At 34.2% G+C, this 14,190-nt stretch overlaps 1 protein-coding gene across 7 annotated transcripts in view; it reads left to right on the forward strand.

Annotated features, from left to right (window-relative positions):
* Nucleotides 1–234: 234 nt before the first annotated feature.
* The window catches only part of SLCO1C1 (solute carrier organic anion transporter family member 1C1), a 57,071-nt gene continuing 43,115 nt past the window's right edge, over nt 235–14,190 (forward strand). For 3 of the 7 annotated variants that reach the window (XM_008969593.4, XM_024931295.4, XM_034935471.3), the window contains exons 1-5: nt 269–517; nt 641–712; nt 4,453–4,606; nt 6,215–6,356; nt 10,832–10,964. In XM_008969593.4, the coding sequence (XP_008967841.2) occupies nt 420–517; nt 641–712; nt 4,453–4,606; nt 6,215–6,356; nt 10,832–10,964 (599 nt within the window). In that variant the 5' untranslated portion in view covers nt 269–419. The other 4 variants (XM_003816548.4, XM_008969594.4, XM_034935476.2 and 1 more) reach the window with 4 other exon arrangements.

Here is a 14,190-nt window from a genome sequence, read left to right on the forward strand (position 1 = left end):
TTGTGACCTGATACTTGGTCCTTAAAGATTCTACAACACCAATGGAAAAGAAAACCATGTAGCAAATTAGCCCAAGAACCGTTAAAGACAAAACAAAACAAACCAAAACCAAAACACACAAACAAAGAAAACACAAGAATCCCAGTGATGTCCCTAAGGAATAGTTGGCTTAAAAACTTTCTGGAAGGAGGAGGGGTCTCTGTTATAAACTTCCGCCCTCCTCTGGCTTCTGTTCCCTTACCCTCTGCCCCCTGCGGAGTTGTGTTTTCTGGGAATCAGCAAGTAAGATCACAAGTGGTCTTTTCTTTTATTCACTCTCTCCCATAAAGAAAGCTTTATCACGTGTGGCCTTAAACTTGCAGCAAATTGCAAAGAAATGGCTCAAAAGCTTCAGCTCTTTCTGTGCCCTGGGAGCTGAGATGTACGTCAGTGGCCTTGCCAGCGTGGCCAATTCTCTGCTGACTGCCAGAAAAAAGAGGCCAGGAAGAAAGAGGAAAGAGAAGAGATCGCTTCAGGGGTGAGACCATGCCCTTCATCTTTTCTTTTCCCTAATCTGCTCTGCTTGTGTCCACCCACACTCTCCCCACCTGGCAAAATTGTTCAAAATTGCTGTGGAGTTTACCTCAGTTTCCTCTTTCAGTCTGTGGTGTGTGGTCCATCCTCTTGCTGAGCACATTGAAAGGAACTGGCTATCTTTGATCTCTTCCTCCAGGTAAGACTTGGTTCTCTCATTTTATATTTTGTGACTAATACATCAGATTCTTATGGGAGATTAACCCTTAATTTCTGTGCGATTTATGTTTTATCCATAAAAATATCAATGAAAGGTGATGATCCCCTCATTAGTTTGATGGAAATAAGAGAGAAGATTGGTTAAAGAAATCAGATAAACTCAAATTTGAGTTCAAATTTTGAGTCTCATGCTTATAAATTGTTTAGCTTTTGACAAGTCACTTAATTGCTTTGGGCCATCTAATTTAAAAAATGGAATTCTAATACTACGTTTGTTGGGTTGTTTTAAGGATTAGAAAAAGTACGTACATCACTCAACACAAAAATAGTACTTATTAAATCTGAATCTGACACAGATAATTTGTATTGGGTGAGAAATTAGTTTCTAAACAACACACACTCCTCGGCAGCAAGTGCCGTGAGGCTATTTTTTAGTTTGTCTGAAGGGAGGCATCCTGGTGTCCAGAAGTCAAGCCAGGACAGAGGTTTTCCTCACAGGAGATGGCCAAGAGAAGAGAGGGAGGGGTGTGGTTGCCTTTAGGACTTTCTCTGTGGCAGTCCTTGGGGACTGATTGCTGGACAGAGTCCGAGTCAGTTGCAGAGCAGAGGGGTTGAGTACATCTGCGGGATGTAACTACAACCTTCCTAAGCCACTTGCTCTCTACATTTAAAATCTGGAGGGCTGATTTTGAAACTAATGAGGACTGATTATTCAATGTTTTTGAACCAAAGGAAGAGAAACTGCTTGGCTTGTTTTTCTTTGGCCTCCAGAATAAGTTATGCTCCAAACCCAGGGTATTGGATGAAAACTGTCGTATGTCTTTTCCTGGAAGAATCTATTCAAGTGGCCAGAGATCAATTAAGGATTTGCCAAATGCAAATAATTCTGAATAACTGTGTACTCTTGCTCTACTTCTGCAGTTGCAAATGAAGAGAGAGAGCCTGCAGGCCCCAAGGATCTTTCCGTTCATGTCACTGAGCTTCCTTCCCTCTCTTTTTACAGGGGATGAACTGTAGCCTCCTTGGAACATACTACACTTGCAATAATTTGCGCATTAACCATCAAGACACTTCAGTAAAGCTATGCAGTGCCAATAGTTTAAGCTGGATCCTATTTTGCCCTAACACAAAGTGAACTGAGATGACTCTATTTCATTATACTTTTGAATTTTAGTTACAGTGATTTTTGTGTCAACACCTCCATATATTAGATAACTTAAAATGTGCTATAGTATCTCAAGTTTTTCAGTAGTGTTTTTAACATAATTATTTTTTCTCTTTGACATTAGCATTCTAGATGTAACACTTTGGATCTTTTAAAGATAAATTTAGGATAAATGATAGCAAATTTTATTATTAAACAATTTATTTGTATTTTCTGGTCACTGGCTTTAATATTATGACTGATGAGAAATAATATGATATCTGAATCCCCAAAAACAGAAGGCCAATTTGAATTATATAATTTAATCCTTTGAAGAATATTGCAATTTAAGCCATAAATTTAATAATTATCCATTTCTTATTTTAAAACCTTTCTGGTTTGTATATCTCTTGCTTGGCAATATTTTTACTCATAGTTTTGTAGTAAAGATACCTATTTAACATTGTATAACTCTGCATTTCCCAAACCCTGTTTTCCTTGTCCTGGCAAAATACTGTTCTAGAAAAGTAGTCCTAGTGACTCAGTAGATATAGGAAGTTGGCTGTTGGTATCAGATACTGTTAAGGAAGAATCTCCATATTCTTCATTTCTTAAACTTTGTTTTTTAAATCAGTAATAGATGTCGAATTTTATCAACTGATGTTTTTCATGTAATGAAATTCTATTTTTTATTTTGAATTGTTCATGTAGTAATTTAGGTGAATAAATTTCCTGTAATTAACCAATTGTTGCATCTTTTAGAATAATTCTAATCATAGAGCAAGAGTTAATTTGGATTTGCTAGCATTTACTTAGAATTTTTATAATCTATGGGCTTGATCTGAAGTTTTCCTTTCTGTGCTATCGTTGTGCTGTTTTGTTACCATGATAATTTTATTTTTGTCAAACTAATGGAGACAATGATTATCTGTTTCCATTATCGGCTATCTTTCCTCAAAGAATATCCCTTGATAAAGCACTTCTGGTGCATCATCTATCCTTAGTATCTTTGTTTAGGGAATAGTTTCAGAGTATTTTTGATAATGTCTTTCTTGGCTATTTTCTCTTCTGGTTTTTATCAATATAGGTAATGCATATTTGCTACAAACTTATCCATTAAGTCAAGATATTAAACTTACTTCAACATTCGATGCATCTTTTTATGTTTTATACTCCTAAATATCTGTGTTTTATCTCATTAATATTATGTATTTATATCTTTGTTTTTTGTCTTGATTAACATTATTAGCTTTGTTTTGCTTATTTTTTGTTTTTAAATTTTTCTCTTTCACTCACTCTTCTTTTTCAATTAAAAAATTAAAGTTATGAATGCTTATAAAATGAATCCAAAAGCCTAATAATAATTTTTTTGAAACCAGACCCTTGTCTCATCCTTTCCTTTACTCAATTCCCACTCCCTAGAGGAATCCACTTAATTTTTAAATTGTTGAAGTCCTCTGATGTTTTAACTTCATATTATTAATACAAAGGAAATCGTTTATGCTATTACTTGATTTTTCAGTTTGAGAAAGTATGAATTGAAATGATGAGGGATGAGGTTTAGTGAACACAAAACAAGCATTGCATAAAGTCAAGGTGATATACTCAGTCAGAATAGATTTCTGCCACAATACATGAAATTTGACTCCTAACATTATTCCTTTAGGAATAACATTATTCCACTCCTATTATGTGGATATAGAAGTCCTCTATTAATGTACAATTGGGTCATCTGATAATATTAGGGAGACTGAGAAATACTTTGTTTGTTGAATTCCTTGATTTAGGTTAGATTATCAGGCAGGCACTGAGCCATGTGGAATCCTAAAGAAGTAGGGGCACAGGATATGTAAATATTGATGTGAACAGGGAGAAAATAGGTTCAGTGTGTGATCCTGTCCTGTGAGGGGCGGTGGGAAATTAAGCATGGGAAGCAAGGCTGTCTTTTTTACTTTAAGGCTAATCAAAGACTGTTCTTTCACCTGAATTAAATCTAAGGCACAAATCATGTTGCTCCCTTATTTATCAAACAAAAACAATACACAAATTGGACCTCTTCCTTTTTTGTCATATTTTAAGGCTCACATTGTGTGCTACAGGAATCATAAGGTGGTACAGGGACCTATAATGAATGTAAAACTTCTATTTGTTTTGCTAAGAAGATAGATTTAAAGGCTTTAAAGACTTTATTCTAATGAATCAATATTCAAATAGTTGAATTCCTCTTCTTCCTTTCCTGCTTGCTCCTAGTTTAAACTGGCAAGACCACAAAGTTAGCAAAATTCTGCCTCATTATTTATTCCAAAGGCAACACTTAAATTTATTCTTTGCCATAATGAGGCTTAAACTGGACGGATTGAGAAAGAATGCTGGCTACAGAGTTCCAATAGCAGGATTAGTTAATCAGATATCCTGGTTGATTTTAATTGAAAACATTTGCCAACTTACTGTGACAACAAAAGGTAGATTCACTTTAAATTGCGTCTATAGGATTGTGGTATACTGTTGAATAAAAAATTTAATAAATTGTGTAGTATTTGTTTATTTATTTTTACTTTAAAAACTAACTTTGACAGATCAGAGTCAAGGAATGTGTTTATAATGGACACTTCATCCAAAGAAAATATCCAGTTGTTCTGCAAAACTTCAGTGCAACCTGTTGGAAGGCCTTCTTTTAAAACAGAATATCCCTCCTCAGAGGAAAAGCAACCATGCTGTGGTGAACTAAAGGTAGAGCAACCAAGAAGTAAATAGTGTTGATGCTCTTAGTTTTCTGTCCAGATATCATCTATATAATGAAGTTAGAATGAGAATTGTTTTCTCCTTTAAAAAAAAAAAAAGATCTTAGATGCAATTTACTAAAACCACACCTTGCCAGGCGGTGCAAGCAATCTCTACCGGACCATGTGGGTTAAATTACTTTCCTGGGCTCATTTAAATGCCCCCCCCCAAACAGAAAAGAGAGAAATAGTAGAAACTAGTATTTATTGAACTTCTGCCATGTGCCAGATATTAAGCCAAGCACAGATATAACATTTAATCTGTGAAACATCACATTACTCCCATTTTGCAAATAAAAATGGGAATAATGTTACAGAGTAGGGAGAAGAGTTGCTTTTTTTTTTTTTTAGGATTGTTGTATCAAACAATAGTTTTTAGTTTTTTGAGGAACCTCCATACTATTATATTTTCCAAAGAGACTACATCAGCTTATGTAACCACTAACCATGTACAAAGATTCCCTTTTCTTTACATTCTAACCAGTTTTTATTTTTTGTTATAGCCAACAGATGTGAAGTGATATGTCATAAAGATTTTTATTTGCATCTCCATAATAACTAGTGATGTTGAGCACCTTTTTCATATACCTGTTGGCCATGCCTTCTTTTAAGTAATGTCTATTTAGATTATTTGCCCATTGTTAAAATCATGCTATTTTTCTTTGCTATTTAGTGATAGAAGTTTCTTTTTTTTATTTTTTAATTATTATACTTTAAGTTCTAGGGTACATGTGCACACGTGCAGGTTTGTTACATACGTATACATGTGCCATGTTGGTGTGCTGCACCCGTTAACTCGTCATTTACATTAGGTATATCTCCTAATGCTGTCCCTCCCCGCTCCCCCAACCCCCCGAGAATAGTTGTTTCTTAAGGGATGCTTTGTGTGCTCCTATTCTTTCTTTATACAAATATTCACTCAACAAATCTCTGCTTTTTTCATATAAATGCTAACCTTCCCTATGGATGTTCTATCACAGACCCATGTCTATCAAAATATATAAGCTAGATATCAAAGACATGTTTTCCATTGAGAAAAATATTTGACTATGAATTTAATAAGTATAAACATAAACACAAGGAATAATAGTTGCACTTTTTCAGTCTGTACATTATGTTCCCGGCTGGTGCATGCACCACCCTGTGAAATACATAATCCCAAGTGCTGGACTTGTTATAGGATGTCAAGTGTTTGGCTGATGGTTTCATTTACTTTCTTACCAATGAATGTCTCACCATACACTGACTCTTCAATGTAAGACTCCTTTGAGTGCCCCTCTGGAGCAGAGTGGAAGAAGACAAAAGATAATTCAATACACATTTTGCATAAAAACCAAATATATATTTTAAATTCCAAGAGAATTTGAACTGTTGAAAACTTACAGTGCTTAAGGCTGATGGAAACCTCGAAGTGTTTGAATTAAAGTTTCAGTGATAATAAAGTTGATATTATACATTGTTCTTTGTTGTTTGTTTTGTATTTGTTTGTCTATTTACTTAGTTTCCAATTGTGTGTCAAGCTGGAGTCAGACTAAGTGTGACCTGTCATATTTTCCAGGTGTTCTTGTGTGCCTTGTCTTTTGTTTACTTTGCCAAAGCATTGGCAGAAGGCTATCTGAAGAGCACCATCACTCAGATAGAGAGAAGGTTTGATATCCCTTCTTCACTGGTGGGAGTTATTGATGGTAGTTTTGAAATTGGTAGGTATTACAGATGCCTGACTTTAATTTTAAGCCCAAGATCTTCTACTTGTGGCTAAAGAACACCTTCTGCATTCTATTGTCTGCTGGGATCAGACTCTATTCATAAAATCTTTTTTTTTTTGGACAGAATTTACCATGATCTTATTCTACAGGAGAGGCAATTTTCTCAGAGCAATCAACAGTAAATTTTTCTCCCCAGGTGTTTGGTATTGTATGGTTCACACAATTCAGAGTTCTACATCAGAGTAAGTGACTTTCTTGGAGGAAAGGGTGAGATGCTAATTGGTATTTTGAGTTATAAATATGTAGAAGTGTCTTTAGAGAAGAACAATACACCCTGGGAGCCCTGTGATTCAATTTTAGAGGTGTGGAATAATCCAAATGCGCTCTACAAGAATTTACTGCAATGATGAATAGAAGTTACATCACAAAAGGGATTTTTCCACCCAGTGGTCTAGAAAGAAGAATAAAGGGATTCTATTACCAAGAACACAAGATCAGAGCAGGCAATAAAAATTCAAATCTCAGGTGCCTTTGGTTAGCAATTGACTACAGACTCCTTAGAAATTAAAAAGATCGAGTAATTTGAGTCACTGTTTTAGAAGTAATTTAAAGAGGATAATCCTAGTTAGTCTGCTTCCTGAATTGATAAACTAAAAGGCTTTAATTTTTTGCTAAAGTAAACAAAATAGTACCCTCTCTGGTCCTTAAGTCTTGTTTAGATTCAGATATACGCTATAGTAAAACCTCTAACTGCTCCAATTTTAGCTTTACCTGGTGAACTTTCAGAAAAGTGAATATTTTTCAACTCTTTAACAATTTATTTCTTTTCGTACATACTATGTGTTTTGGTTCTTACTCTGAATATCACAGAAAAAATAAAATGAATAAGTAACCTTTTGCCTTCAGGCATTTGCTTCCCAAATTCATCTTTTGTCATCCTTCCAGAATGACATTTCTTAGTGCCAAATTTTAATGTCCACACAAATAACTGGGCAATCTTTTAAAAATCTTTTTTTAAAACCTGAATTGGTAGGAACAGGATAAAATTCTGCATTTCTAATAAGCTCCTAAATGATACTGATGCTTCTAGTCAGTAGATCACATTTTGTGTAGCAGGTTTCCAAAACATCTGATCACATCAATCTTTTATGTAATTTGCTTAGATTGGCCCGGATGGTTGATTTATTCCTTGAGCCCTGTTCTACTGATGGCCCTGCACTGAGTGAAGGGCCAAAGAGAATCAAGGTAAAGGGTGATACATTATATCATGAGAGAAAACAAGGAGAAAGAGGTAACTGGTGCAGATAAAAGAATAGAGCAGATGTGAGCAGGCAAAACATTATATATCATGATGTTTTGATGTTTTTCTCACTCTAGATTATTATATAAAAATATTTTAGAGCTGAAGAGGCATAGAAATGATTTGGTCCAAAGTTTTGTTTGGGCTCCCAGGTCCTGATGCAACTTGAGAGACAAAGTTTATATTTGATAGAGAGAGTATACTAAGTTTTCACAGGAAGTAGCAGAAAACCATGACTCCAAATTCACATTAATTCTTCCAGACCATTCTAGGTATATAAATTATTTATTGGATTGGATGCCTTAAAATGGCTTAAAAGTTCTCTTACTTCCATTGAAAACCTTTATCCCAAACATCACAGGTTTGCCCTAATTATTTGAGTTACATAAATTTCCAGACAAATGACTTCGCTGAACATAATCTTAATTTACTTCTTTTGCCTCTTTTTGCATTCCTTCCTTTCAAGATTCTAGAACAAATATCATCCTCCATCTTTATGTTATTTGTATGTGGCAACTTTGTTGAAATTCTATTAGTTTTAATTGATTTTCCATGGAAACTGTAGAGTTTTGTGGACAAATTGTCTAAAACAAAATATAATTTCGTATCTTTCTTTGCAACTCTTAGATTTTTGTTGTTGTTGTTGTTATTACCTTATTACATTAGCCTCAGAACTGTGTTGAAGAGAAGCATTTACAATGGACATCTTTCTCTTGTGTTTGACCTTGATGCAAATACTTTTAAATTTTTAGTATTAAGCAATATGCTTGCTTTGTGGTTTTGATAGATACACTTTAAAAGCTGGTTTGCTCAGATTTGTTTTTTCCTAACATAAATGAATGGTTAATTTTATTTAGTACTTTTACGGTGTCTATTAAGTTAACCATGGAATTATTCCCCTTCCATTTGTTACATAGTGATTTAATTAATAATTTATTGTTACTTGGTGGTACTCTTGTACTACTATAATGAACTGCTCTTGGTTGGGATATTTTTATTTGTATATACTATTCCGTTTGCTAATAATTTGTTTAGGATTTTTACATCTATCTTCATAATCAAGTTTGGGCTCTAATTGTCTTTTCTTATATTGTCCTTGTCCAGTTTTGGTTTTAAGAAAATAGTAGTGTTACAAGATGAATTGAGTAGCTTTCTTTTTTTTCTGTTATCTCGAGTGTGTCTGTGTGTGTGTGTGTGTGTGTGTGCATAGAGAGACAGAAAAAGAGAGGAGAGCAAGAATATGTTACTTTTAAGTTTGGTAAGACATATTTCTAAAACTTTCTGTACCTGTTTTTTTGTGAGAGGCTAATGATGGTAGATATGGAATAATTTTTATATCCAATTTCATTTTTTAAAGATTTTGTATCATCATTTATATTTCAAGTGTATCTCCTAACAACTCAGAAAGGATACTAAGGAAGCAAAAACTTTGATACATACAGTATATATATGGTATATAGATATATATATATATCTGTATTACAGATACTGAACTCATATTGTCTTGTATATGACATGCCCATTAACGTAACACAGAAATAGCTTGTAAACAGAAGTCCTTTATTGTGTGGTATTGGTGGAGTGTAGGCGAGAATAGGAGAGGATTACCTATAAAGTGAATGTCAACTTTCATTTTATGTTGGTTTGTTTATTGTGGTACATTAACAAACATATAGATAGAATTATCAAAATAATATGATATACAATGTCTTCTACTAAATACTTAAATTTCAAATGAGAAATCTTGTGCTCAATTATTCGTTTTTTAATATGAACATTAAGAAGAGCTTAATTCTTCTTGGAGCCATAAAGACTAGGACCACTGTGCAAGTCATGTTTCTCACTATCATTCTTATTATCCTCAAGCCCACAAAAATTACTGCTTTATTTCCAGTTTACTAAAGCTGGCAATGTGCGTGAACAGTAGTAAATTAGATGATTGCTTACAGATGTAAGGAAACATGCTTTGCTCAAAAATTGGAAATGAGGAGAACTTCAAAGCAAGGCCACCCATTAGCCATCACAATCAATTGCTGGGAAATTGTTAAGATCTTACTGTATTTAGCACGGTACATCTTAAAAACTAAGTATCTCAAATAAATATAGCTAAAGCTTTAAAGCCCCTTGAAGTCTAAAACCCTAAACAATGTTTATCAAAGCATGTTCTAGGAATCATCTCCATCAACACACTTGAGTTAGTATTACAAATGCAGATTTCTTGGCCTGACCTCAGATCCATGGAATCAGAAACGTTTGGTACTTGCCAAGAATCGCATTTTTAACAAGTTTCCATTTCCTTAACCATTTCCTTTCAGTATTTTTATGCACAGCAAAGCATGAGAAATATTACTTGAAACATGTTTAATCACTTATCACCATCATCAACTAAAAGTAATGTGTCACATGCTTCATTAGAGACATTTTAGAAAACCATAATTTCTACTTTCAAAAAAACCCAATATTTTTAAACCATTTTTCACAAAAGAGATAAATGGGCACATTTTATAGAGATTTTATATTTCATAAAATTTGCTTTATAGGCATATGTTGAGGTTATATAATTGATGTATACCTGAAGTCGCCTATGTGGAATAATTTTTATTTCTATTTTGAGTCTTAATCTTTTTGTACAAAGTTTATTAACAAATCATAAAATATCATTTGTGTAAATGTGTTTCATCATTTTATTTCATTTAAAGTGAAGTACAGTTGTGTTTAATTTTTCTATAAAAGATATCAGCTAAATAATTTGTAATGTGTAGTCCACGAGCAATTAGAACACTAATAGAAGTTTTCATAGAAATTTTAATGAATAAAGAAAAAATAAGTTTACTTCAAATTTACTAAAAAATATTTAAGAGAGAAGCTAAAGGGAGCCTTCTAGAATTTGACTTACTGATAAAATATTTTACAAGGACAAATAATTAGGTTGGGTGAAGTGAGGTAGAAGGATTGAATTAAAATATTTTGATAAAGGGATGAGGTGATTGAAGTAATGAACATGAGAATTTCAAGGGTCATCTCAGATTAAAGGAAAAAAATTAAATGATGCAGAGATGGCTTAGTTAAAAGAAAACATTGCTTGGTCTGCTGTATACATTCATTCAGTTATGCTGTTGACTTCTTTCTAAGTTCTCTAATTTATGATGTTTTATTCTTTTCCTCAAAGGGAATCTCTTAGTTATAACATTTGTTAGCTACTTTGGAGCCAAACTTCACAGGCCAAAAATAATTGGAGCAGGGTGTGTAATCATGGGAGTTGGAACACTGCTCATTGCAATGCCTCAGTTCTTCATGGAGCAGTAAGTCTAAAGCAATCATCTTTTCCTCGCCTTTCCAAACAACTGCATTTCTCCCTTTTATGATGATTATTAATTATGCAAATTGAAGCTTAACCCATGATAACTTTGTCTTACTTTTATTACATTCTGTTTGGATAAAATTTCAGAACAATTTTATAATTTTTCTTCTGACAATAAACTGTAAAAAATTGATAGATTACTGTATATTGATATCAACAAGATTAAAGAAAGATTTTACCTACATGTTTTGAGTCAAATGCTTTAATTTAGCTGTAGGGGCAAAATATATAATTGAAAATAAATTAACATGGTAAATGTCAAATAGGTAATTAATAAACACTGCAGACAATAAATTCTGGATTATGGAACACTGGCTGCTAGACAATTAACTCAGGGATATATTATCAACTCAAACAAGTATTCAGTGTCCATACAGTATCTCTTAGACCTTTATCAATGGAAGCAGGGTGTCTGTATCCTCTAACCCTAAAGTCTACTTTTGGTACTTTTGTTAATACATGCACATGACTTTAGTAGTTCCAAAGATTTTTACCTATGTCATTTTTACCCTTATAGCAACCTGTGGGGTAGAAGAACATAGTTTATCTTTTTTACTTTAGAGCTAAGGACCAGACCCCATGACTTGAAAAGTTTGATGACTTTTGTAAATTTAGGTGTCTTGTAATTATGGAATCAGAACCTAAAACAGGTCAGCTGACTTCTCAGGCAGCAGTTTTCATACATATCCATGTCACTGCCCTTCTCTGTTTATCTATTGCTGATAAAAGAAATGACTACCAAAAGGTTTTGGAGTAAGAGAATATTTTAGAAAATTATATTTCAAGTGATACTTTATTGTCCACTCTAGATCATTGTATCAGGACAGTTTAGAGCTGGAGAGACTTAGAAATGATCTAGTCTGAACTTTTTCTCGAATTTCTAGACCACTTATGTAAGTACAGTCAGATTTTGACCTCCCTGGCCAATCTATCAAGGTAGGTCTCAGAATTCTCTGAGTGGGAGCTTTTCTACCCATTTGGATGAATTCCCAGGACCCTAAATTTTTACTTGGAGGGAGTTCTGTGGTTTGGGCACTTCTGCCTGCTCTTTGGACAACATCCTTTCATAGGTCAGAAGTTTCCTTGATCATTGAGATTCTACAAAAATGTTATATATGTTCAGCCTGTAGAAAGAATGGGAAGGAGAAGAATGAGAAAATGGGTCTCCAACCTGCCTACTCCCTGCTTGATCTTTAGTTGTGTTGCTGTTATCTGTTGATTCATTGAGCTTCCATGTGACAGTTTGCTCAGGGGGAAAAGCAGTTCCACTACTGAAAAAATTAAAAATGTGAAAGTAGTCACATAGGATAGATAAATCCATTACACCAGACTTAAATCACTCTGCAGTGGATCAGTAGCTCTTCTATGTGACAATGGCTACACTACTTAATTTTTCTAGGTCTCAGTTTCTGCATCTTAAAACAGGTATTAAAAATAATTCCTAGCTGATAATGCCATTGCAAATATTAAGTGAGATAACACAGGTAAAATGCTTATCAAGGTTACCAACCTAACTAGTAGCTATGTCATCATTGTTGTGTGTTATCAATCCTTTTAGCTAATTAAGCCACCTGGTTTTAACCAGCAATGGTTTTGTCTTAAAGCTGCTGTATACAGATGAATAATTTTATTACTTTAAGTTAGTGACAAATATCGAATACCCGTATAAGAAAATCAGAGAAAAAAATGTATTAAAAAGAAGGTCGGACAACCAGACAGGCTAGTGTTGACAAAGGATATCAAAGGGACAGAGACAGATTCTTATCCAACATTTTTGACATGGTAGAGGATATATTTGTTTATTTATTATTTAATGTATTTGCAGGTACAATGCCAGGTAAAGGAGCTATTTCTGTGAGAAAACAAAATAGAACAAAAACGCACACAATTCTTCCTTCGTGAAGCTTGCTCTCTACTGAGGATTATCACTCTAGTTTCTTTCCACCTTTACACAACATTAGTAACTAATTGGGTACTTATCCAAAATATGATTTTCGTTCTCTAAGAGATAACTATGCTCTGTCTCCTTTGCAGAAATATCCTTAATGTCCGACAAATCTATTAATCATGGATAGCAACTATTGAGGGCCTATTCCTAATAGGCTGTTTAGTTTTATGTATTAGCTCATTTAACTCATTAATTTAGCAAGTGTATATATATTTGTGATATATGTATATACATATAATTTTTCTAAGCAGTAAAGAAAGAGTAGTGACAAAATAATCTCTGCCCTCACAGATCTTCTGAGGAGGAGACAGAAAATAAACAGATAAATACAGTATGTCAGAGAATGGTAAGAACTATAGAGAAAAATAACCCAGTAAAGACACATAAGGAGTATGTGTGGTGGGTTGGGGGTGGTTGCAGTATCAGGTAGGGTAGTCAACGTATGGCTCACATAGTTGGTGACATTTGAAGAAGACCTGATAATAGTAAAGAGGACAGTCATGTGGATATCTGGGAAAGAAGACTTCTAGCCTAAGTGAACAGTGAAGGCAAAGTTTCTTCAGCAGGAGAAAGTCTGGTGCATGGATGACCTGCAAGGAGGCCTGTGTGGCTAAAATGCAATGACCACGGGGAAAGCACAGAAGATGAATGCTGAGAAGTAAAAGGGAATGAGAGAATATGTCAACGTTGTTTCTCACTTTGATGGGCATTTGAATCACCCGAGGCTCTTGGTAAACTGCAGATTGTGATTCAGTGGCCCTGGGGTTGGTGCTGAGATTCAGCTGATGTTGCTGGTCTGCAGACCATCCTTTGAGTCATAAAGTTAGGACAATTACAAGAATTTAGTTTGTCCTCTGAATGAGATGCGAAGTTTTTAGAAAGCTTTAAGCAGAGTGACATGATCTTACTTATATTTTTAAAGGATTACACTGACTGCTGCTTGGAGAATTGATTCTGGTGGGAAAGCTTGGAAGCAGGGAGACTATTTAGGAGGCTACTGCAAAATTTCATACATCAAAGTCAAGAGGGCATCAGTCAGGATTTGAATGCGGGTCAGAATTAAAGCCCCTAATATAAAAGCATTTATAATATTAGTCCCAGATTTAAATAATTACACTTTTGTCTCTTCTCCAACAGAGTCTCAATAGGTACAGACCACATCCATAGCTCTCATTTTACAACTCAGTTAATTAAAACCTAAACGTTAATTTTTTTAGAG

This window comes from Pan paniscus, chromosome 10, assembly GCF_029289425.2.
Source record: "Pan paniscus chromosome 10, NHGRI_mPanPan1-v2.0_pri, whole genome shotgun sequence".
NCBI lineage: Eukaryota > Metazoa > Chordata > Mammalia > Primates > Hominidae > Pan > Pan paniscus.